Genomic DNA, 25,734 nt, shown 5'->3' with positions numbered 1-25,734 from the left:
TTGAGTTTTTTGAGGAACCTCCATATTGCTTTCCACAATGGTTGAACTAATTTACATTCCCACCCGCAGTGTAGGAGGGTTCCCCTTTCTCCACATCCTCGCCAGCATTTGTTGTTTCTTGTCTTTTGTATAGTGACCATTCTAACTGGTGTGAGGTGATATCTCATTGTGGTTTTAATTTGCATTTCCCTGATGATTAGTGATGTGGAGCATCTTTTCATGTGCCTGTTGGCCATTTGTATTTCTTCTTTGGAGAAGTGTCTGTTCAGGTCCTCTGCCCATTTTTTAATTGGGTTATTTGTTTTTTGGGTGTTGAGGCATATGAGTTCTTTTGGATGAATTATTTTGGATGTTAAGCCCTTATCAGATGAGTCATTTACAAATATATTCTCCCAGGGTTCATAGCAATTTTATGCAATGTTTTCTAGAAAATAGGAACAGGAGGAAGTGGAGGAAAACATCTCAAATCATCTTATGAACCTAGTATTACCCTAACACGGAAACTAGAAAAGAGACTACAGAAAGACAAAGCTACATACCAAAATCTCTTACGAATCCATACACAGAAATCCTCAACAAAGCATTAGCTAATCGGACGCAACAATGTAAACAAGAATCATACACCACAACTAAGTGGGATTCATTCTAGGTATGTAAGGCTGGTTTGACTTCTATAAATCGATCGTTTTAATCCACCATGTCAATCAGCTAAAGAAGAACCATACAATCATATCAATACATGCAGAAAAAGCATTTACCGAAGTCCAACATCCATTCACAATAAAAATTCTCAACAAACTGGAAAAGAAGAGAACTTCCTCAAATTGACAGGGACATCTATAAAAATTCCACAGTTAACATCAGACTAAATGGTGAGAGAATGAATGCTTTCCCTTAAGGTTCAGGAAGAAGGCAAGGCTATCCATTCACATAACCTTATTTAACAACATACTAGAAATTCTAGCCAGTGAAATAAGGTAAGAAAAAGAAATAAAAGGCATGTAGGCTAGAGAAGAAGAAATAAGGTAAATGAGGCAGATCTTAGCAATTCAAAGTGGTTCCAAAAGAAATTTCAAAAAACTCTATAAATTTTTTACCTGTACTATCTTATTGTAAAAGATGAAATAAATGTAGCATCTGGAGATACTTAAAGCACAATATTTTATACATTTAGTATATTTGCTTAAAATAAACTCAAGCTTATAGTCCTAACCCACAGGCAATTTACCTTTAAAGTTCATAGGGCTCCCTATATTTTCCAGGTACATTTATATTCTGGTTGGCATTCTTGTAATATATTGCATATGCTACAACTTTCTGGGTAAAACCATTTTTGTCATTTGGCTTCTCTCCATATGAACCTAAGTAAGTGCAGTCGAGCTCTGGGGATTATTTTACCATGAGAAGGGGAAGAGGAGCAGGGGAAATGATGATGCCTCTGACAGCAACAACCACCCCATGGTGGTGTGTGCACATGACCCTCCAGGTACCACTCTGAGGACTGTCACAGCTTGACTCATCTACGCTTCCTCACTACCCTACTATTAGGTAGGTAATAATATTATCCCCACTTCATGGACGACAAGACCATGGAGGAGTGAGGCTGAGTGACCTGCCCCAGGCCAGCAGAGCTGGAGTTTGAGCCCAGCCTGGTTACTCCAGCGTCTATGGTTTTTAAGCTTGTGCTACACAAGCTCTCAATGTCTCTTTGAAAAATGTATTACATAGTATTTTTATAAACAAATGATTTGAAACTAGCAAACAACAGGTGACTGAAGAGCCTACCTGGCATGTGTGCTGGCACCTGCCTGGATCAGAGTTGGCATGGCAGCTATGAACAAGCCCAGCTGGACGTCCTGCACCACGAGCATTCCAAGCAGCACGGCGCTGTAGTCGATGTCACCTACTTGAGAAAGTTATTCATCACACAGGTTTACAGTAACTTCTAAGTGCCCCAAGTGAAAACACAGCCACCAAGCTTGTTTCCAAAATGGTCCACATAATTTTGATACTCGAAATAAGAATGCAGACTTTTAAAATCTGAGCAAACACTGAAATGTTTTAAACACTAAAAGCATTTTGTAAAGAAAATCTCCAGAGTATTTCATTTCCACTACTTACTTTTCATACAATTATAGGAAAGAAGTGTTCTTACAAAAAGATGACAGGGCAGGGTGACCACACCGCCTCACCCCACGCCCCACTGGGAGGCGGCCTTTTGGCCCACCAGGACACACCGGCCCAGCCCTTTTTGGGGCACCTGCCGGGCAGGCATGGCTGCGGCGCTGCTTCCCCTCAGGACCCTGGCACCACCGCACTGAATATCCTCCCTTGGAGGCCAGGGCACACTTGGCAGAGAAACAGGCAGAGCAGAAAAGCCAGGGCCAAGGCTGGATTCCTCTAGAAAGAGTGGCAATTGAGACATTTTCTGACAACTCAGTCTTCACACAGGCCTCCACATGTCTCCATTTTCAACCAACAGTTCTGGCTTTGGACCTTTTAAATGGGCTTCTAAACACGAAATTGCTATGCTTCCCCTAAAACAGACTATTTTTTTGCTTTAAAGTAACAGGTACTTGAAGAACAATCTGACAGAATCATCTCACATCAAACAGACTAAGCAAACCAAGCAAACCAACATTCCTCACCACCAGCAAGAATCACGTGATCAGAAAGCCAGGTACCCTCCGGAAGGCATACTTCACTTCCTGCACAGAGTTACATCTGGTGAATAAAATTATCTCAGCTTAGAATCTTTGAACATTCTAGACAGATGATCACCTTAGGCTGTGTTGAGTTAAAGCTCTGTGCCTTTGAGGGTTGCCCGGTGTAACGGAGAGTGAACAGTGACTGCCTCTAGCAGACACAGAGTGACAGACACTTCCTGAACAGGCTCCTGACTGTGACCATCCTGACCTTGGGAAATGAGCTGGTCCTGAGCCCAGTGACACAGTGACCCTCCTCCCCCTCCTTACATGAGAATGACGCATTTCAGGCTTGTGCCCATGACCATGCCTCTTCTTGCTTCAGAAGAAATACAAAAATCTCTACAACTACATCTCACTTTTTAGAAAAGAAATTTGGTGACATATGGCCAGCATTTTGCAAATGCTTTTAAAATCGTGTTCTCTGCCTTTGCACAGAAGCATAGTCAACTGCCTTAATTCAGTGGCCATTCAGTCACCCACCAGCAGACCACAGGCACCAGGGCAGGCCTCAGTGCGGGACAGCCATGAGGCAGCAGCCGCAGGGGAGCGAGTCCAAGGCCCTGAGGCCGGAGGGAAAGGCAAGCGCTTACACAGGAAAAGCATGCGACGCACAATGGAAACGGTGTGGTCCAAAAAACGGTGAGAATAATTATGCTGACCTTAATTACGCTAAACCTTTAAAAACTAAAGATGACAATTTTAATATTTTTAATCTTTGCATTGTGTACTAGTTTAATTTTTGTGCTTGTCACTACTGGAAGCATTTTCAGTTCTTTCTGTTTCCCATTCCTTTTATTACACACTGTAAATGTACAGAAAACAAGGACTGTAATAAGCCTCCACATACACACCACTGAATCTCGCTAAACCTTAAACTCTTGATACACTGGAGGCAGGGGTCTGAAAAGGAGACTCCCCAGCACCCTGAGCCCTCAGCCATGCCCTCCCCTGCCACACCCCCATCACGGCCAGATTCTTAACACTTACTCGCCCCTTCAGTAGAATAATGCCCATGTGTCCAGGCACAACACGGAGTTCACTGTGTAATTACAGACACATAACCAGCATTTCTGCCATTTGCCCTTTTGCTCACCGTTGTGTCTGAGAACTACCTGTGTGGACTGCTGATGCACAAAGCTGGGGCTCCTGTGAAAGCTGCCCCAGGACACACAATTCAGCCTCTTCTCAGGAGGCAGCACCCAGGCACTAATCTTCCCCACACGTGCCATGACGAGCGCTCCAGGGCGGGACGGGGATGCCCCTTCTCTGGCTCACTCCCGGGCTGACTTCGCCTGACCAGGGCTGGCCCTGCACCTGCCCTGCCACACCACTACCACCTGGTGCAGGGAGCAGCGCTTCCCCTGGCGGAAGGCAGCGAGGCCCTTGCATGGGGGCTCCGAGGGCCTACACCACGGTGCCACTGCCGCATCTCGCCATGAGCTTGGCTAGAAGCCCACCGCCACCCCACCTTCTAAGCGACCTCTCATTATGACCCAGCTGCTGCGGTCACCTCCTGCCACCCAACCCCTCTGCTTGGTTTATGGGTTCTGGCCATGGGCATGAAAGACTTGGTTATTTAGTTTGGGCCCCGGTCTTTCAGACACTGGCTGGAAACCTTGGAAAACAGAAAAGGAGCAGAATTTGTGCAACATCAACCACCAACAAAACCCACACACAGCCATGGAGTCGATGGTCTCAGGGTGTCCTCAGGCTTGGGAGTGCACGGCTCCACAGGGCTTCCAGCTTCACGTGAGTGACCCCAGACCTGATGTCTTCTTTGTCTTGTACTGTCCCCGTCAGCTCTGCAGGACAGATTCATCTGAATTTGTACAGTATCCCAGGACATGGATACAGCATCGCCTAGGTATTCACGGTTATTACTGAATACTCGGGTTACTTACAACTGTTTGCTATTAAAAATAAGTGTGTTGACTATTCTTTCACATTTGAAGAGTTTTCTAGGCTACGTCTCCAGATGTGGAAATTTCTGTTTGTGAAACTGTTCTCCAAAGTGGCTGAACCAATTCCTATTCCCACTGACAGTGCTTATGAGTTCTGGGGACTGGAAATTCTTGCCAATAAGCGGCCCATCCTTTAAAATCTCTGCCAGCTCACTGGTGCAAAACGGCTATTCGGACCTGCATCTCCCTGACCAAGAGCAAGGTCAGCGTCTTTCACGTTTCAATCACTTAGATTTCCTCTTCTGTATGTCATCTGTTAGAACATTTACCTGTCTTCCAACTGGGTTTCCTCTTGATTCAATGACATTCTTGATGCATTCTTAATATTATTCCCTTGCACATTTTATATATATATCTTCTCCCAGTCCATGTCTCATAAAAATACTTGTTTAACAAACGTTACAATGTTTGTGTGTCCAAATCCATCCACATTTTCTCCTCTGGGCTCTGTGCTTTTATGTTTTAAGAGCCTCTCTGCCCTCCGGCCATAAGGATGCCCCCCACCGGCTCTGAAGCGCTCCTCCTCGTCAGGGATCCGACTCACAGAGCTGCCTCTGTGTACAGCTCAAGGAAGGGGTCCCGCTGCACTCTTTCCTGTGAGGAGAGATTCTTGCTCACCGGGAAGCCCAGCATCTCCCGCGTGCTGGAAGCATCATGTCAGGCCTTGCTTTCTGGTGAGAAGCGCCTCACCTCAAACCCATATTGGTGCCCTTGGCCTCTGTTCTTAAATACACTATAGGGTCAGCCTGCCAAGTTTCATGAAAAAACCCTGCCAGATTTATTATTAGGATAGCTGTGAGATTATAAATTTGGGGAAAAACATCTTTTTGTACTGGGTTTAGTGTCCATGAACATGGTCTCTCTCTGCAGTAATGTTTTGTGATTTTATCCTCAAAGGTTGCAAGTTACTTTGTCAGAGACTATTCTTAAGTACCTTTTAATTTTCCCATTATAAATTGAAGCTTTTTTCGCCCCCAGATCACATTTTCTCACTGTGCCACAGGTGCTCTGCATCTCTGACACATCTGACTCCACGTTTTCTATCACAGTCCAGCCCCTCGGTATGTCTGCCTCCAGACATCCTCCAGCTTCTCACAGTCCACAGTTTCAATGTAGCCCTTGAAAGAACAAAAGCAACGAAAGCAAGGGCCGCCTCCGCCAACAGTGTGCACTGACACGTGAGGCTCACCGACTTCACACTGTGAAGTCTTCGTGCCCCTTTGCTCCTGGTGCCTGGCCCACCCTGCCTGGCGCTCTGCTGTGCGGCTGCACAGCCGTCAGGCCCACCAGTCTGCAGCACGGAGAACACACACCTCACACACCTTCAGCAGCAGGGCCGCGGGCACATGCACCTCATTTGCCCCAGCGCACAGACGCCACTCGCTGTCTTGAGCCAGGGCTGCTGGGACATATGCTCTGCCCTTCTGGGTCACCTGCCACGATTTCCGTGGCCCAGGATCTCTGCTGTGGCACACGGATGTCCCCTCAGTTTGGGAGACATACATTCAGCGTGAGGGCTCGCACCTCCCTCCAGTTCTGAGAAGTTCCCAGCTGTTTCCTCCAGCCCGCTGTCCCAGGACTTCCCCTACGTATCCACCAAGCCTCTCGACCTGCAGCGTGTCCATATCCTCCCCTCTCTATTGTCCGTGCTGCGCTCGGTCTGCCATGCCTGCTCCAGAGGACGTGTTCCTCTCTCGTGTCTGGGTGTTCTGCAGTCTGACCTCTGAGTTTGTCACTTTCCTTCTCTGGCCACGCTGGCATCGGGCGCCCTGGCACCGGGCTCTGTGCTTTATGTTCACAGAGCCCTGGGTTGTTCTGGTAGGAGCTGTTTTATTTTCCTACCTCATTACTGGTGGGCTCTTTGCCCCTTTGTCACTTGGCCTTGTGAGGGATGGTCCTGAGCATCAGGCTACGAGACACTGGGACCAGCACAGGCAAGACTGCAGGGCGGTGGCACTGGCCCAGGTACCCGCAGGGAGGCTGCATTCTGGCCCGAGCAACCAGAGGGGCAGGCACAACAGGTGTTTACAAAGTGTTTCCAGGGGAAACTGTTCCAGGATCTTGTAGCGTGCGGGCCTCTGCGCTGTGGTCTGTCTTCTCACGCTGTCCCTCTGTCACCGTGTGTTGTCTCTGTGGGCTACTGCAGGATGCGTGTCAGTGTGAGCAAACCTGGGAGATCACTGCCACCAACAAGCACGATGGAAACAAACAGCAACACTGTCCAAGCTCCGCTGTACAGGGGGCGGCGCCCCGGTGTGACAACTCCAAACATTCAATCCTGAGCTGATCCAGCGTCATTTCACCACACATGACAGGGACTCAGGGGCACCACAAACACACGTGAAACTAATGCCAAAGTAAAAGAGGTGAAAATACCTTTGGTTGCCAAAGTACCCCATACTTTTACAGGAAAAAAGTATTGAAAGTATGTCCATCTCCAATACTGGCCAAAATTAAAGCTGGGAAGCAGCAGACAGAGGCCACTTTCCGGCCACAGGCCCCAGACGCCGGGCACAGTGGTGCAGGTGGCACCGGTGGCCAGAGTCTGAGGCCACATCTGGGTCTGTGGCAGCCGTTCACCTCTACCTCACCACCCACGGCGCATTTTGCAGTGTAGCGTCATTGCTTTAAAATGTGGTTCTCAAACCATCCTAAATTGATCAGCACATAAAGGTATGAGGTTTGGAGAGGCTGAACTGTCAGCTCCTAAGGGATCACAGGCTTGGATACCCATCATCACTGGGAGAGCCCCAGGGAGGGAGAGGGAGGGGGCCAGAGCTGCAGTTCTCTCTAACTGGCCCTGGGACGAATTTAAGTCAGTTAAATATGTGACACTTGAACACATGCTTAGAGCGTGTCACCTACCTTCTTTTTCACCCCGAGCACTGCCCCCGAGGAATCTGGACACCAAGGGTGTGCTTGACAAGGACAAGCAGGTAGAAATGAAGACGCTCTGAGCAGGTCTGATCTGTAAAAGGTGTCCCCACAACAGGCCGAATGCGATCATTAACAGAGTCATGTAACACGGTCCTTGCAAGGCTATCTTCCACACCTGAAAGGGAACACATTGATTCAAACCCAATTTAGTGACGACATGCCTCTCTCAACTAGCACCATGGAGAGCTCAAAGGCACACCACACGGGCAAGGGGTAGGAAGTGCTCTGTAGTAAACACATCCACGTGGCACCCAGAGACATTCTCTTAACACAATTAACATTTGCATAGGGTTTGTGAGCGCTAGGCGTGAGTCTGTGAATAACCTCACCGTCAGAACACACCTCAGAGGGGAGACATCACCGTGTCCCTGTTTCCAAATTAAATCACCAAGGCCCTCCAACTTGCCCTGGGTCCCGTGGAGGTCAGTGTCAGGACATAACCCAGGCAGCGGGCTCAGAAGTCAAACAAATACTGATCAGGCGCCTTGGTGTGCTCTTGGCACTGGGCCAGACCTGATGGAAACTGGGAAAAATCAGGTTGGATCCTAACCTCCAGGGTTTCTGATCTCGTTGAAGATACAAGACAGTCAATGCTACCTGACACTTACACAAACAAATATTATATGTTAACAAAAGAAATAAACCCCAAACTCATCCTGTCCTGCTTGAAACATGCATTTTCCTCTCCTCCCAATCAAACGGATTCCCTCACCCAGGCCATCTTCTGCAGAGCGTGCTGGGCCCAGTGGAAGGACAGGAGAGGCCTGGCTCGGCACAGCTCTGGGTGGTGAAGTCAAGGACGCACAGAGGCCCCCAGCTGCCAGCCGCCTCCCGTCGCGCACATCCACCCGGGCTCCCGGCACAGAGCCACACTACCTGCAAAGCCATGACATTTTCTCTGGAATCAGGGCAGCTGGGGGCCTCTCCTGAGGCCAGGTGCTGATTCCCTCCTGCAACCAGATGAGTGCATGCAGCCCCCTCCCCTCCCCACAGCCACTATCGGCTGCCAGCCTGCTGTCCAACAGAGGTGTCTAACCTCAGGAAATGAATTACAGGGGCCTCCCAGCCCCACGAAGGCCCAGGTCAAATGGGGGACCAAGGGAGTTAGCTGATCTGAGCCTCACTCCTCAGCGAAGAGCCGAATCTGTCCTCTGCCATGAGACTGGCCAACCCAGGAGGGGAGAGGAAGTTAACCCAAAATGCTGCTTCTCAGAAGTTCCAGCTTCACATTCTCTACTTCCTGCACTTGGCAATGATGACAGTTGTTATAAAGCTAATGTCTTCCCCATAGCTCTTCTTCTCGGGTGTATTATGGCCAAGGAGCTGTAACATGTAACCCAGGACAGTGTGGGGCAGACCCTCAGAGCCAGCTGCCATGCTGAGCCATGATGTTGGGCTTTAGGGTCCACAGGCTTTAGGCAGGCCCTCCTGTAAGCAGTGCCAGCCCTCAGTCAGCGTGCTCCTGCCCAGCAGGCACACCTGGAGTTCAGGCTTGGACCTGTTGCTACCTGGCTGCGCACCGTGGGTAGGGAGGACCTCTCCTTGGTCTCCAGTCTGCAGAGGAAGGTCAGACAGATGGTTTGAGCCTCTGTCGTGACCACTGGGGTCTGGCCACACACTGGCCAGGAGACCAGTGCCCAGTCCTCCCGAGCAGAGGGTGTGGAGAGACAACGTCAAAGGCCTCTGGAGAGGACCCTGGGAGCACGTCCTGGGGCCTCCTGCTCACAGGGACCCTGGCCCACCGGAGCCCCACACCACATGCCTGAGCCAGCCTCACCCGCCCTCCCAGCTCTTTCCCTCCTCCTTCTCCAGAACTGTCCACACGTCCTTCTCAAATCTTGAAACACAAGCCCCGTGAGGGCAGGAAACATGCTGACCACACACCACCTGGCCTGTGGCTGGGCCCAAGGACAATGGGGAGCTGCCGGGCCCTTGGCCGCTCAGCCGGACTGTGCAGCACAGGCCAAATGACACGGGAGCGAGGGGTGGCTGGGGACGGCGCACAGACAGATGGCCAAGATGGGCAGAGGGGCCGGCTGGCAGGATGCACGATAGCATGTGAGCGGCACGGGAGCATCTGGTGAACAGGTGCTGTGACGGCCACGGAGTGCTCAAAGGAAGGGGGAGCGATCAATACACGGACAAAGGAGGGTTTTATAAAGCTGACGTCTTCCCAACAGCTCACTAATAGAAAAAAGGCCACAGGAAAGGGCAACGAGTGACAGGATGAACTGAGGAGAGACGGGAGTAGAGGGCGCTGCATCCCAGTCGAGCGCTTGCACCCTGACAGCACCCGTGGCTCTAGGGACAAGCTTAATTTTCCTTTTTATAAAAAGTACATATGTCATTTTGGAAAACATGGAGAAGGATCAAGAAGAAGCCATCCCCAGTTACACGGCCTTTCCCTGTGCATCTGGGCTCTGCATAGATCCCTCTGTACCTACGACCACCGTGGGCACGCTGAGCACTCACCTTTGGCCTTTCATGTCTAGCATCTCAACGCACTTCTGTCACTGACAGTGTCGTCACACTTCCACTGGCTACAAGGTATTCTGTCAAGTGTCAGACACTCGCACTGCTTCTAATCTCAGAAATGCCACAATGGGGAGCTGAATACCTCTGGGGGGTTAATTTTTTAAGAACCTTTACTCGGTCCTTGCCTTTGGAGACCTGGGAGCAGAACTCCTAGGTCATGGGCTGCGGGCGCGTTAGGGCTCTCAGGTCAGATGGCCGGACGCCCTCTGGAGGACACACCACAGAGCCCCCAGCACAACAGGGACCCTCTGCGAGTCGGAGACGCTGGCAGGCAGAGGGGCGCATACACCTGACTGGCACCTGCTGGTGACCACAGTGTTCCTTTCATTCCCCACCTCCCACCTGCTTCTCTGACAAGTCTGTCCACAAACAAAGCAGCTTTTAATTCACTCACTTCAAACTTAATGTTATTTCCATTCTGAAATATTTCAGTATTCAAAGTATATTTTTAAAGGTAAACAATTTAGAAGGCATCTGTTGCTTCCATTATTTTAACGTTTATTCACACATACGGTCCAACTGTTGCTTCCATCACTTTAACATCACTTTAATGTTTATTCACATGTATGGTCCCAACTACAACTAATCTTTCAGATATTTTCATTTCACAATGAAATTCAATTTTGCCACTTGTTTAGTAATTAGAACCCGGTATTTTTTCCTAGGGTAACACACCAAATATTTAGTCCCTATGATATTTCAGCCTCTAACAGTTGGGACCTCTTTGGAAGGGCCCATATATTAAAGTTCAAACATATTACCTCTCAGACCCTTTTTGAAATTAATCACAGGAAAGCTAATTTCATTTATTCATTAAATTTTCACCTTTTCTCGCATTTTTTTATCTTTTAGAATTTATTTCCAAAAATAATCACACTGAAACAATATATTCTATTCTAAAAGATACTTGATAGCCAAGTCATGTACAAATATTAAGAGTAAATAAACCGAAACGATGCTCTGTTAAACTGGGGGCAATAACACATATTAACACAAAGTCCTTACCTTCCTCAGCTTTTCTGGGGAAAACTCTAAGCCAACAAGAAAAAGAGTGAAGAACACACCAAATTCTCCTAATGTTTCCACTTGGACAACAGACTGAAAAACAAGAATATTTTTAAACTACATAATTTTATATAAACAAAGTAAGTCTACTTAGCAGAACAATCTTGCATTAACAACCCAGTGGGACTACGCCCAAAAAAGCACAGTGTGTTTTTTTTTGTTTAAGTATCACTGATATACAATCTTATGTTGGTTTCAAATACACAACACAGTGCCTTTGCCCGTATTATCAAACCCTCACCCCATCCAGTGCAGTCACTGTCCATCAACGTAGTAAGATGTTACAATCGTTAACTCTATATTCCAAAGCAGTGTTTTTTAAAACTGATTCTCTGAATGTCTTCTGTATCTGAGATGACTTGTACTTCCTGATTGCTAGGTTTTTTTCCTTTTCTTGATTAGAGGACTGTTTTTATTTTCTAAGAACTAGCTCAGGAGCTAACTGGTTTCCAAGTCCCTGAACTGCCTGCCGTCTTCTGTAGCTGCTCTCCAGTGGGCGGGGAGGGTTTCACCCAAGCCTGATGCTCACCTCCTCATGTGCACACCTGGCCACGTCCCACAGGCTTGACAGTATCTCGGCTGAGTGTGCTGAGGCTCTTCATTTACTGTTTATTTTTTATGTCATCACACTATAGTAGAGAATGTTGTTTATATTTGGTATTATTCATATTATTTACATTTGAGGTTCTCATTATGGCCACGTTTCATTTGCTAAATGTTCACTGAACCTCTGGAACCAAGGCTGGGCTTCCGTGTACCTGTGACCCGTGCACTGCTGACCCCACTGTGTGTCCCACGCTTGTCACTCCTGGGGCTTTGAGACCTCCTTTCACTTCCAACCTTTCGAAGTAGCTTTTTAATTGAATCTTGTTTATTGTACCTTTTTTCTGATATCATCTGCAAACCTCTATCTTCTAATAAGGAAGTTTATTTCACATATATTTATTGTTCTAATAGATGTTTGCTCATATTTCTTTCATGTCTTCTGGTTTTACGTCGCCTTATTGCTATTGTTGTCGGGCTATCCAACCAGGGAAACCTCCCTGGGCACTAGGTGAGACCTCAGCCGGGAGAGGGTTCTTGGCTGTGATCGAGGAAGAATTCAGGAACAGGTCGGCCAAGTGTAGGTAAGGAAGGAATTCATCAGAGTGAGAGCAGCAGCGAACGGCAGCAGCCGTGCAGACAGCAGAGAGCACGGAAGAGCAGAGGGAGGAGAGGGAAGCGCACTGAACTCCTGCTCAGCTTGGGGCAGACCCCTTGCCAGCTCCTAAAGCCAGGGTCACCTGGCATCCAGTGTCCGTTTGAATCTGCACCATGTGGGAACTAAGCCCCCACCACCTCAGGATTTGGGGGAAGCAGAGCACAGGATGGAGTCAAATTATGTTCTGAGAACTTCCCAAAGGCAGAGAAAGACTTTTGGACTACTAAAAGGCTATTAAAGGCTACTAAAGGCTACTAAAAAGAACAATTGTAGCTGCAATCCAGCCCACGTCACCCAGGCAATAGGAACTTACAAGCCCAAATCAGAGGTCTCAGGAGCCCCTCCCTACTTGTTTGAAGTAGGACGGAGAGAGAAGACTTGTGCTCAAATCTAGGAAACTGAGAGAGGCAGCCAAGTGACAGAGACATTTACCACCAGAGGTGGAGGTCCATGAGCACTTGTCTTCATCATGAAGAAGTGCAGAGACGAAGTGCCACGGGCTTAGTCAGCAAGAGGTTTATTTGGTAAGGTGCACGCTCAGGTGAGATGCAGGCGACCTCAGAGAGGAGGCACTGGAGGCTTAGGATTTGGGTTTCAAGGATTTCAAGAATGGGGTAAAGGGCCAGGGAGGTAGGCTGGCGTGGTCTCATGATGTCTGTCCCTAGTGAGAGACGTTATGTCATTACCTGTAGTCTGTCCTCTGGGTATTCTGTAAGATAAACTTAACCCAAGGAATGTATTGGTCCTGTTCTCCAAGATGGTGGTCACCCTCAAGCAGTGGAAACATGACATTTAGGGTGGCCTGACCTGCCTGGAGACAGGGTCAGATGTTGGCTAAACACCCTAAAATATGTCAGGAATCTTACCTCCCAACTCCCTGGTTTTAAAATGGAATCTGAGCTGTAGGATGGGGTCCCCTCCTGTCCTTACTGTTTGTATCTTGGCACTTGTCATCATAGGCAGGAAAAACTAATCATGATGCTTGTCCCGCATTCCTGCCCTACCGCACTGCTTTTCTTTTTGTTTTTAAAATCAGGTTGTAATCCATGACTCCAACATACTCAAGTCTATGCTTCTCAACTCAATAAATGGAAGCCTACGACCTCCTACAGGAAAAGATAAAAATTTTGTGCAATTACACTTCCTCCAACAGCCACCTCCCACTTTTGGCTGGTATGCTCTTGGATTTTTACCTTGGTGCACTGTAACTATGTTACTTTTCCACATTACAGCTGATTTATTAAGAATTACAATATTTATAGTATCCAGTTGTATGTATTAACTAGTTATTTAGCCTTAATTTTGCTTAGGAGCTACTTTTGCTGTTAAGAAAAAAAGAAAAAGGAAAATAGGTTTGTATTTGCTAGTTTGCAAACACCCGGGAAGGGAGGGCGGGACAGGGCGCCAGGAGGATCTCACCTGCGACTGTTCATGCTGTTCTCAACCACGTGAAGCTCACCTGCACAGAACACTACATTACGACCATTCTGCCCAGAGGCCTGGGGAGCTGGGCCAGCCCACACGGGCACCAACATGGGCGCCCGCTACTCACTAGGGTGCCAGGCTTTTAGCCTAGGGCAGCTCAGCACAGCAGTTGTGCTCCCTTGACCTCATGCGGATGGGATTGGTTTGCTGTGATCTCTTCACACCCTCTTCTGCTGTAGCCCAGACTGGGGAATCACAGAGGCCCTTCTGATCTAGAGCACAGAGCTGTTCAGCAGTGAGGGTCCCACACCGTCCCCATCTGCCTGCCCAAGTGCTACCCACTGGGAAGCATCAGCGAGGTTCTGAGGGCCTGTCGCTTACTCCCCACTGTCCCGGATACTCTGCATGGGCCTCGTGACATCCTCCCGTGGCATTCTCTTTCCATTTCACCCAGACTGTGTGTGTTCAGACGGCCTCAGCCCACAGAAGTTTGGGAAACAGTGCCAAACAGTGCCATCAACAGGCAGCAGGACGAAGCTCCCTACACTCTGCTCAGCAAGTGGCCTCCAGCACAGGCAGAGGCCGGCTCCACCACCCCGGGGTCTCCCGACGCCCTGCACGGAGGCCTGGTCACTCCTCACCCCACAGCCAGCGTCTGGATCGTCTTGTCCATCCCATTACTGGAAAGACAATCTTTAACACTAATATAAGGCACGGACAGGGTTATCTCCTCTGGCCAGGACAGCCACTCATTAATGAACAAAAATGACTTTCTTAGGTATAGAGATTTCCTATGAAACTTTAAGGGGCATCTTTTAATATGGGTTATAGAGGATCACTGTCTCCACTGATCCAAGTCCATGGCTTTCGGTCTTCCTGAGTGTCTCTTCTATATTGCTAGATACCAAAACAGTTAAACTCCACTCTTACCGTAATGCTCTTTAGTCCTGAAGGCCCCAGGAGGACACCGCAAATGATGTAACCAAACATTGTGGGCAGTCCTACTGCCGTGCACAGCCAGCCACAAGGCAAAGACAAAATTCCTATGGTGACAATGTCCTGAGGGACAAATGAGAAACAAGTTCAGAGACGAGTCAGCAAGAAAAGTGTCGGTTGACAGAGAAAGCTGGACAGGACAGCGTCCTGATCTCTCTGAATGGAATGAAGGGCAGAAGATAAAGCAGAGAGGGAGTTTCACTGCGGAGCAACATGGAGAGCCTGAAGGCCCAGCACGCTCTCCAGGGAGCAGATGAGGCTATCTCCTGATGGCTCGATAGTTACAGCACCAGGTGTCTGTTTTGCTTCAGCCTGTAATGGTGTTCTAAGACTCCTGAGTACTGGCCCTCTGTTCAGGGTTCTGGTCCTGGAAGCCTGCAGAGCTGGGTCCTACACAACTCAGCACCGCCAGCCTGGCTTCCGCACTGACAAAGCCACCACAGCTTGGTCGGGGGACACTGTGACAACTGCTTTAGGAAGAATGACCATCAGGGACGACAGCGACTGGTCAAAATGTGATGAGGACATTCAGAGTCTCAAAACATCTGGACCAGAAGTTACATATTAATTCCAAAGGGAAAAAAAGAGTAGCCTTACAGTGGGGCCCACCCCTTCTCGGAGGCCATGGGTGGGGCATCCTGCAGGCCCAGTGGGCCCCACTGCCCTCCCAGTCACAACCATGAGAGGCAATGCAGTGCCTCCCTTTACCTACCTGTGCCAGCCTGTGGATACGGGGATCAGCCCTCACAGTGCCCCCGGGGACCGGCCATCTTCCTCTCGGCCTGTCTGAGGGCACCACACCCCACAGTCAGTTCTCGGTCTTGGTCACTTCTCCTGAGCAGACCCCAGAGTCAGGGAGCTCTGTTGGAGATGGCGATTTATCTAGACGTGGCTAGCCTGGCCCGACGGTGGCACTGTCGTACCTACCCCTCATTCAGTCGGGGTCCAAACAGTGCCCAGGAACCACCCTCTCTGAGACTGGCTTCCTCAGAGGCCCAGGTCTGCATCTGACTCAGTCTGAAGCCCAGTCACTGCTGGAGGAGACAGATGGCACTCACCCTGCACCCCGATCTAAACAAAGCCACCTGGGGCGCCCCAGCAGAACATTCTGTTATAGTGACAATCGTTTTTAGAGAGCTGAAGCTTGAACCCATCACAGGAAATCCTAACTTCAAAGTCTTCCAAATTCTCAAAAGCAAAATTAATTTTCATGTTAAATACTAAAATGTCTTATTCTTTTGGGGAAAAAAATTAAAAGTTAAGAGAAAATGTTTGAACTCACAGAAAACATAGGAGTTCAGACAGGATTTTGTTCTGTTACTTCCATTAGGAAGAAGGTTGCACACCGCACTCTGACGTTCAGAAAATAAAGCTCAAGCCTATGTGACGCGCACAGCAGGAAATGGGGAAGCAGGGACGCAGAATTCCGGCCAGCGCCGGTTGTGACGGCAGCTGGGAGACAGTCTACCTTGATGAAGTGGCGGTCCGCCCGCGGGATCGTGGCGTCCCTGGGCTTGGTCAAGATGTACCGGTTGTTCTGAGAGTCGATGAGCATGCTGAGACCCAAGCCGTCCTCTGCTTCCCGTTTCGTGAGATTTTGTTTAGAATTGGCCTCTTCTTCCTCCACCCTCAGAACAGCCTCAAAATTGACTCCTTTGACCTACAAGAACAAACAATATTACACAATTAAAACCAATTACATGTTTTCAGGTTCAGTTTTTACAGAGAAAATTCTACACAGAATGACAGGAATGTTTTTAATATTCTGCCAAGTGTGAAGACAAGTGTTTACTTGCATGAATCAGGAAAACCTTTCTGTTAGAAAGTGACTTAAGGATGGAAGTGTTCGGGATTTTATTATTTCAGCCACCTACGGCACCTGGCTCAGCGTGAGGCTGTCGCTCGTGACAGGAACGTGTTTGGGCTCCATTCCCTTTCCTGGCTCCCAGTTCCGGAGCCTGTGTGACTCCCCGCTAGGGAACAGGGAGGGGGCAGCTCCTGCTGTGTCTGTCTCTGGCCCTCAGGTCCTGGAGCAGCTCCAGGGTGAAACGAGTGCCCTGGCCCCTGGCCTGGGTCTATGTTCAGGGGGTGACTCTGGGAGGCCACAGGAACACGCTGGCCGCCAGGGGACGGCGGACCTCTCAGCCGACCTGCTCTCTGGGAGGGAGAGGCTGGAGGCTGGGGTCCTCACAAGGCCTCCATAAAAATCCTTCCAGGACGGGGTTCAGAGAGCTTCTGGGCTGCTACACCCACAGAGGTGTTCAGCCGGGAGGGCAGCAGCCAGGAGGGCGTGAGAGCTGCCCCCTGGCCGCATGCACCTCCTCTCCTGGCTGTCCCAACTTTGCCCTTTATGATAAACTGGTATCCTAGTAAGTAAGCCATTTTCCTGAGTCTGGAAGGCTCTCTAGCAAACCTGAGGAGGTGACAACCGGGGGCTTGTAACTGGTATAGGAAATGGAGGGGCAGTTGGCCTGGGCCTTATCTGGGGTTCTGCGCGGGGCCCATGCAGACAGTGCCAAGTGGACCTGCATTCTTTGGCATCACAGAACTGCAGACTTGCTTGGTAGGGGAAACTGATGCGCTGGGGCACAGACATGTTCAGTGAGTAAAATGAAGGGCATGTCCTCTAAAAGACTCCCTGCCCTTAGAACATCACGCCTGCTCCTGCCCAAGGTCAGCCCCATTCCTCTCTCTGCTCCTGCTCCTGCTCCTACCTTTCTTCTCTGCTCGCAGCCGCACTCGCTCCTAATACCTGACCCCTTCCTAAGTCCCTTCTGAGATTCAGTCAGTGTCTGGCATCAGCCTCACTTTTCTCAGTGTCCTGAACATGTTACAGTAGGTGCGGTCCGAGGTTCTGCTCAGCACAGCTCCTACACGGCGATTCCTGCTCCCCTGGGAAATGAGGCTGAACCCTGGCAGAGGAGCGCTGAGAGCCAGCAGCCCCCAGCGTACCCCAATCCGCCGACGCAAAGCTGGGACACAGAGAGGAGGCGCCAAGGAGACAGGATGCAAAGCCGAGCACATCCCCCAGGCCAGGGGCTCCTAGCACACGGCCCACCCTGCTGTCGTCTTCACCTTCCACCCGTGCTAAGGATGCGCATGCAGGTGACTTCAACAACACACACTCCCCGCAAGCAGCTCAGGAGTGAGGGGGGTGGTTCTGGACTGCTACTTACTGACTTATTGTCATCAAAAGCATGCTCTTCTATCTCCTCCTCTAAGCGATCTGCCGCCTTTCTTACGTCCTCGAGAACCCCATCGAGCACGGACAAGCTTCTGTTCTGACGCCGCACGCGTTCAAGGGCCTCAGCCTGATGTTTTTCTGCTGCCAGGAGTTCCACATACTCTGCTTCTTCCTGCGCGTTTGTAAGGATGAAGAGTGGGGTTACTCCTAAACCAGAAGGCACTTCCGTTCTGGCCCTGGCTTGGCCGGAACCGACCCGCACTTCCCGCTGTTAAACCCTCCTGTTCACAAATGTACAACGCTGACCTGGCCACTCAGGGAAAGCCAAGGGTCCCAGGTATTCCAACATAACTGAGCTTAGCAAAGTGCTTTGGGTAAGCTCATACACAGACAACAGCAAACATATCGTTCTACTGCCATTAAGCTCAGAAGGTCATCTATCCATCCATATAAAAATCACTTATGTTCCAGGCATCAGGCCTACTATATATGGGGTGCAGATGTACTTTAAAAATCCTGTGATACTTAATTATTTAGTCATATATTTCTAAGCAGAATACACACAAATTCCAAGCTATTAAGGGGAAGGTGCTTCAGAAGAATCTGACAGCACTAATTACTTGGAAAATTGATGGCTGGTCCTGGTGACAGAATTCAGTACATGTATTTTATGCACTTTTTTTTAAACTTAAACTACCTTAATCAAATCAGTAGTCTTCTTAGTAAAGCATTAGGGTGGGCACAGCTGGGACAGGGAAGTGGCAGGACCCCTCCAGTGGCCAGCATGGCCTGCAATACTTCGCACGCAGCTGGGCTGCCAGTTCCGGGCCCAGGGAGGAGGCCAGGGCATGGCGAGCCATGACGCTGTCTGCCCAGGTGCAGAAGGCATGCGTATTTGGGTCCACATCACTCAGACTCAGCTTTGTGTTCTCTGTATCACAGTAAAACCACCTCAAATCGATACCAGTGTCCCTCTTTAAAACCACGGCATTTTAATGTCTCGGCACCCAGAGGCTGTGGTGAGGCAGCACCATCTGTTCAGGGGAAAGTCTCATGGTCTGTGTTTAACGCAAAATCACACAAAACACACTAGATGGCTGAATGAAGATGGCTGAAAACTCTGACTAAGCCATTTACCCTTTTACCAGATTTCTACCAAAAATACCATACTTTGGTAAAGAAAGTTTAATAAATCTGTATCTTCTTTACTTTTTAAGCTGTGTAGCATTTCTATGAAGATGAAATGATATTTTATATACACATGGCCCCCAACTTATAAAGGTTCAACGTAAGATTTTTCGACTTTATAACATGGTGCGAAAGTGATACTCATTCAGTGAAAACAGAACTTGGAATTTTGAATTTGGACCTTTTTCCAGACTAGCAACATGCGGGATGGCCCTCTCCATGATGCCTGCAAGCTGCAGCCCCGGGCAGCCGTGAGATCACCAGTCAACCGACAGGCTGATGACCTCTGCTCTTCACGTTCGGTTCAGCATCTAATGCGTCACATGAGACAGTGATGTTTCATCGCAAGACAGGCCTTGGTGTTAGATGGTTCTGCCCAACCGTAGGCCGATGTGCTCTGAGCACGCTTAAGGTCAGCCAGGCCAAGCTCCAAGGTTCAGAGCTAAGTGTTTTAAGTGCATATTCAACCTAAGATATCTTCAGCACATGATTGGTTTATCAGCACACAGCCCCACCATAAGTCCAGGAAGATCTGTATTTAAGGTGCCTGGCATATAACAGATGGCTTTAAAACATGATATAAATAATATCATACCTGATACGGTAAGTTTATTCTCATCATTTCAAAAATATACTTCATCAAAATCCTTAACTCAAATGTGTACATTTGTTTAAAACTAACTTGAATATTTTTCTTCTCAATATATGGACATTAAACAAAGCCAACCTTCACACGGAAAGGAATTCCTGTCAGACACTCCAAATATTGACTGCAGTTAGATATACCTACTTCCGCGTCGGTTCACAGGGTCACCAGAGCGAGGACCTCCTTAGTCACCTGGGGATTCCCACATTGCAGAATAGCTCCTTTGGAGTGACGAATGTGACTACGCTAAGACACCAAGCAAAAGGCAGATTCTCCCGCACCAAGAGGTCCCGTGTGTGTGACTGAGCACCCGGGCACCCGGGAGCTCAGGGCGGAACAGGACTGACCTTGATCGCAGCCTCTCTCAAGGCCTCCAGGCGCTGCCTGCTGCTCTCCTTCATGTTCACCACGTCTTTGTGATCCCCCTGTAGGGCTCTCTGGAGTCCATAGATAGCCTGGAAGACTGAATTTTCGCTTTCATTCAGCTCTTTTTGGAAAATTTCAAATGTGTGCACCTGAAACAGTTTCTCTTCATCCGATAGGCCCACGTCTTTTTTCGCTGCTCTGATGGCATTTTTCAGTTTGTTAAGAACCACAGCCTTCTGGCGAAGAAGCCCAGAGAGCTTTCTGCAGCCATCCAGGACCCACTGCCCCCTCTGCGTGATGGCCGCCCCTCTGCCCCGGTGTAACTTGATGGCATGCTTCGCTACCTCCTCGTGCTCTGCAGCACTGGCCACCGGGAGGAGTAAGGGGAACACCACCCAGAAGCAGTTTCTTCCCAGCACCTTCATGACCCAGTTTTAGATGATGGGTCTGGCAGCCCAAAGACTCCTGCTGAGCTGACCCTGCATTTTACATGCGCATTTTCACCTGAAAAAGAGATTTATTGTCACATATAGTTGAACCATGATTCATTACTATTGAGACCAGAGTTAAAGTATAAATAATTACCTCAAGAAAACCATCACTTTTCTGAAGCAAATGCTATTTTTCCCAAAATAATATTAATATCCAAACTACTGCATCAAGATTAAAATGAAGTGCTGAATGCTACAGTATAGTGCCTGGAAAACAGTTGAGAGGAAACGTTACATCTGAATTTAAAGGCATTTTATTTTTAAGGGAAACTCAGCCTCACAGCTACTAAATCTACCATGTACAAAAGGCAAAAACCAACTCTAAGAGGGTCCATGTATCAAAGACCAGAAAATACCATCAACTTTCCCTACCACAGATGAATGAGCCAGCAGAGGAACATGCACGCATCATTCTGGAAATGAAACCTTTTGAGTTGCAACTAACTTGCTCTGATGTATCATTTGCCTTTCAAAATCACCTGGAATTTTTCCAAATTTCCAAAGTCAGTCTGCAGTTAAATGTTAACAAGATGTCAAGGATAGGAGAAAAGAAAATACTGACCACAGCTGGACCTAGTGCTTTATTAAACATTCAAATGTTTTCTGTCCCCTAAATTTGGGCTCCTTCTCTCTCTCCTTAGAGGAGCTCCAAGCAATACGGGTGAATTTGTTCTGGCAAGTGAAGCGCAGGCAGGTCCTGGACGCAGAGCAGAAGGCTGAGTGCAGGTGGCCGTGGGGGCAGCACCGCGTGTCCACATGACACCGTGCAGAGGGCAGGGCCGTGACCCCCAGACAGTGCGAGCGAGGGCCTCGGGAGCTGTGTTAGCCAGTCACTAGGAGGCCCTCGAGGTAGGAAACAGACACCGCAGAAGGAAGAAGTGACATACTTTGGAGAGGCCAAATCAGTCCCGAAAGACTACCCATGGCACACAGAAACTGGGAATCTAGGCAGGAGCAGTTACGCCAATACAGAACACAACCAAACCCGCCACTTACATAGCGCCCAGAGCCTACAGGGAACAAAACCCTAACTGGCACCATCATGCCAACAGTTCCTACCCCACCGTCAAATACGTGAGTATTTCCCCTACCTGGGGATGCCTTTACTGAAATATGTACCTATTCTTTAATTTCCCCAAAAGTCCCAATTCTAACAAGTTTAATCTAGCTTCCCAGGCAAAACAGATCAGGTACAACAACAATCAGAGTAGGTGGCATTTCTGGAGATAGAATTTTGGCCAAACCAAGAAATGAGAGCCAACAGAAAGTGGAGACAAAAAGGAGCCCGTGAAGCCTTACAATTAGCATACATAATGTGGAGGGGGGGGCAGCCATGGGGAGGGCTGTGCAATACAGAGAAGACAAGTAGTGATTCTACAGCATCTTACTACACTGATGGACAGTGACTGTAATGGGGTATGTGGGGGGGATGGTGATGGGGGGACTCTAGTAACCATAATGCTGTTCATGGAATTGTCGATTAATTAATACCAAAATAAAAACAAACAAACAAACAAAAAAGGAGCCTGTGAAAAACAGACATGAGAGCTCAGCAAAAACCAGCAGCCTGGGGGTGATCCGGTGAGGGCTGAGCTGCCCTCTGCACCCCACAGATCCTGAAAACACCACTCCTGGCAGACAGAGAGCTCTGGTCTCTGACGGACAAACATCACCAAGAAAAGACTATTCTGGCTCAATATTCCACTTATAAAATTAGGAAACTATTCAATTTCAGTACATTTTCAGACACTTCATTTCTAATGTTCACATTGAGAATTCACTCACCCAGAACAGTTCACTTCCTAATAAATGTGCCGTTTGAATCAATTTTATGTTATAGTTTTAACACAATTTTAACTATTACCACCTTAAAATAAACAAATGATTAACCGGTCCTAGTAATACTCAGCAATATCACTGTTCAATTATTTTAATGACTCATTTAATTGCTAAGTTTTTACTGTTCCAAGGAGACAAACAGTTGGGTCCCTACTTCAGAGGTACATGCTTTTAGTATTTTTCACAACTAAGAGAAAAATTTCAGATGCTTCGTCAAGTCTTCCCACTTTCCGCTATAGATCTCAAAAAGTGATTCTTACAGATTTCAAACTTCAGAAAAATAACCTGCTGCACAGTCTGTGTGTGAATAACACCCTTCAGCTCATTCCTGGCTCAAATGAATGCCTGAAATAAAGTTATCCCTCTGCCTCACCATACCCTACGAGAAAGCTGTTAATTTTTATGAGAAATTCCTGACAAGTTTAGTTGTAGTCATACTAGTATTTCCACTAAAGTAAGCTTAAATCATGAACACGAAATTGGAATTATTTACAGACCCTTCAAACATGAATCACTTCTTCTTCATAAATTCACTTCATTTCACCTTCAGTCATTGGTTACCAAATCTTACAGACTGCTATAAACTGTGGCATGCTTTTTCTTGAGTAAATAGTAAGTTTTTAAACTTCAGTGTTATTTTGCTATTGTTATTTTTCATTACAAAAAATATTTTAGCATATGCTGTGTTTTTACAATGAATCTGTAAAATTTCATCACTCACAATGACCTGGTTCTCAGGGGAGGCCTCCCACACGCTGCAGTTCTCTTCCACCCACCCCACTCTCAAAGGACAAATTGTAGGGATGGAGATGGACGGACGGGGTGTAAGGGTCAGGGAGGGACAGGTGGCTGTGGTTGAGCAAGGCAGCAGGAGAGACCCTGAGGGACAGAGAAGTCTGCCTCACCCACACTGGGGGCCACACCAAGCACTCGGGTCAGGGTCACACTGACCTCGACACACGCGAGTGTGGGTGGAGCTGGAGCAGCCCGAGGGGGGGATAACAACAACGCAGTCTCCTGCTTACACCCCAGTTTTGCAAGGAGCTACCACTGGGTAAAACTAGTCTGTGGGATTTCTCCATATTCCTTCTCACAGCTCTGAGTCTCTAATCATCTCAAAGTTTTAAAATTCTATGTAAAGTTTACTGTTCCTCACTAAATCCTTATCATGTGTAATGACTGCCATTTACATTGTAAAGCAAGGAAACCATGTCCAGGACATTTTTTTTTTTTGAGAGGGCATCTCTCATATTTATTGATCAAATGGTTGTTAACAACAATAAAATTCTGTATAGGGGACTCAGTGCACAATCATTAATCAACCCCAAGCCAGGACATTTTTACATCAACTAGGAAACACTCCAAAACAGAGCCAAAGATCTCAGGATGCCTGGGCTGCAGGAACACCCAAGGTGACTTCATTCAGAGCAGCAGCAAAATCAATACTGTGAGCAGAGCCCTCCCCCAAAAGTTTCTATTTATACGTATTTCAGCATCAGTTAAAACAGATCTCTCCAACGTTGCCAAATTTCTAATGGGTTTTGCTTGTTTTTATAAATGCAGAACAGAAATCCCAAAACTTACTTTTAAATTGATGAGATAATCTAAGAAAAAAAGATTTGTAATGAATGTCTTAAATGACTTAGAATAGAAGGACAAACAGCTTCACCATTAAGCCTACTTAGAAAAAAAACCTTTAGAAACTTCCAATGCTTTTAAATCACTGTCATTTTACATAAACATCTTATTACTCTTATATTCTACTGAGAATTTGTAGTAATTCAGAAAGGACACATCATTTATCAGATAAAAAGCTCAAAAGTAAAGCATATACGTGTAGTCTAAGACCAGACATTCTCAAAACAAAGTCACCAAAGGTGAGGGTTTCTCCCACATTGCCTCTGATTCTGAGATCTCCTGACCCGGGGCATGTGAAGACACTATCTGCTCAGACATCTGCTACTGGGACCACAGGACCCTAAGCCTGCGTCCCTTCAGGGAATGGGTCAGGGAGGCAAAGGTACAAGCAGCTCCTCTATTTTTGCAATTTTATATAGTGGGCTAAAATCCGAGAACCTCTAAGTGCCTCCCAGCCTCTGTTCACGTGTCCCTCTACCGTCTTCCTCAGGACCTTCCAGACCCAATGCCTCAGATTTTCCACATCAAATTGCTGAAAAACAATCTAGTTCACTCACCCCACCAGCACAGCAGCCACTGACTGTGGGCTGAGCTCTCAGGGCGGCCCACCCCACGCCCACAGTGTGGGGGCTACTTGAGCTGGTGCCCAAGGCAGCCCAGGTGGGGGCTCCAGGCAGGAAAGTGCAGAGCAAGCCCCGCGGGTGCGGCAGGAACGGGGTAATGAGTCCGGCATCAGTTAACGCCTGCAGGAAGCAGCCAGGGGCCGCAGTGCAAGCTGGCCGGCCGGGCGGGGCTCCCGCGGGACTCCCATCTGCTCCATTCGCTACACCAGTGAGATCGTTACACCTGGGTTAGGAATCCGCGACGGACCGAATGGGCGAGCCGTTTACTCCGGCGCCGTCCTCAGCGTGCCAACAAACCCGAGTCCCAGAGGCCGTATTTCCCACCCACCCCCGCCCCCACCCTCCTGAAGGACAGTCCTGGGCGGTCACTGCCAGGTACACCTGTCCTTGGAAAGAGGCCGTGCGGGGGGCTGGAGGGTCCTCAGCCCGGCACAGGACGACGACCCGCAGGGCGCTGGGGGCCAGGTCCGAACGGAGGAGAGGGAAGGGAGCCCCCAGAGGGGAGACCCGGGGAAAGGGGGTCCCGGGGGAGAGACCCCCGGGAAAGGGGGGCCGCGGGGAAAGGAGCCCCCTAGGAAGCACCGAGGACCCGCACTTCAGGCAGCGCGGGAGGCCCAGCCTCTTGCCCGAAGCACGCGCTGCGCTCACCGGCACGTTCCGGCACAGCAACCCCGTCCGTCCGCGGCTTCCCCACATCCCTTCGCAGGCTGCAGGGCAGCCCCCGGGGCGGGATCGCGCACGGGGAGGGCCGGAGCCACCCCGCGGCCTCTCAGGAACGCTGTCTGCGCCGACCCGGCCGCAAGAGAGATGCTGCCCCTTTAAGGGGGCGGGGCAGAGGTCCCGTCAGCCCCCGGGCGGCGCGGTGCGCGTCGGGATTGGTAGGAGAGCGCGAGCCTGAGCTTTGTCGCCCCGCTGGCACAGGAGGGGCGGG

The 25,734-nt window shown here is 48.8% G+C and overlaps 1 protein-coding gene across 4 annotated transcripts in view; it reads right to left on the bottom strand.

Annotated features, from left to right (window-relative positions):
* TMCO3 (transmembrane and coiled-coil domains 3) overlaps positions 1–25,630 on the bottom strand; it is a 43,532-nt gene extending 17,902 nt beyond the window's left edge. The window contains exons 1-8 of one of the 4 annotated variants that reach the window (XM_036904801.2): positions 25,452–25,630; positions 20,194–20,716; positions 18,005–18,184; positions 16,297–16,488; positions 14,763–14,891; positions 11,147–11,239; positions 7,535–7,721; positions 1,786–1,906 (exon numbers count right to left, since the gene is read on the bottom strand). In XM_036904801.2, coding sequence (XP_036760696.2) covers positions 1,786–1,906; positions 7,535–7,721; positions 11,147–11,239; positions 14,763–14,891; positions 16,297–16,488; positions 18,005–18,184; positions 20,194–20,637 — 1,346 coding nt within the window. In that variant the 5' untranslated portion in view covers positions 20,638–20,716; positions 25,452–25,630. Of the gene's footprint in view, positions 1–1,785; positions 1,907–7,534; positions 7,722–11,146; positions 11,240–14,762; positions 14,892–16,296; positions 16,489–18,004; positions 18,185–20,193; positions 20,717–24,737; positions 25,039–25,451 lie in introns of those variants that run through there. The other 3 variants (XM_036904803.2, XM_036904802.2, XM_036904804.2) reach the window with 3 other exon arrangements.
* Positions 25,631–25,734: the final 104 nt, after the last annotated feature.

This window comes from Manis pentadactyla, chromosome 17 (genome assembly GCF_030020395.1).
Source record: "Manis pentadactyla isolate mManPen7 chromosome 17, mManPen7.hap1, whole genome shotgun sequence".
NCBI classification, from domain to species: domain Eukaryota; kingdom Metazoa; phylum Chordata; class Mammalia; order Pholidota; family Manidae; genus Manis; species Manis pentadactyla.
The sequence above is the reverse complement of the archived record's forward strand: the minus strand, read 5'-3'. Positions and strand labels throughout refer to the sequence as shown.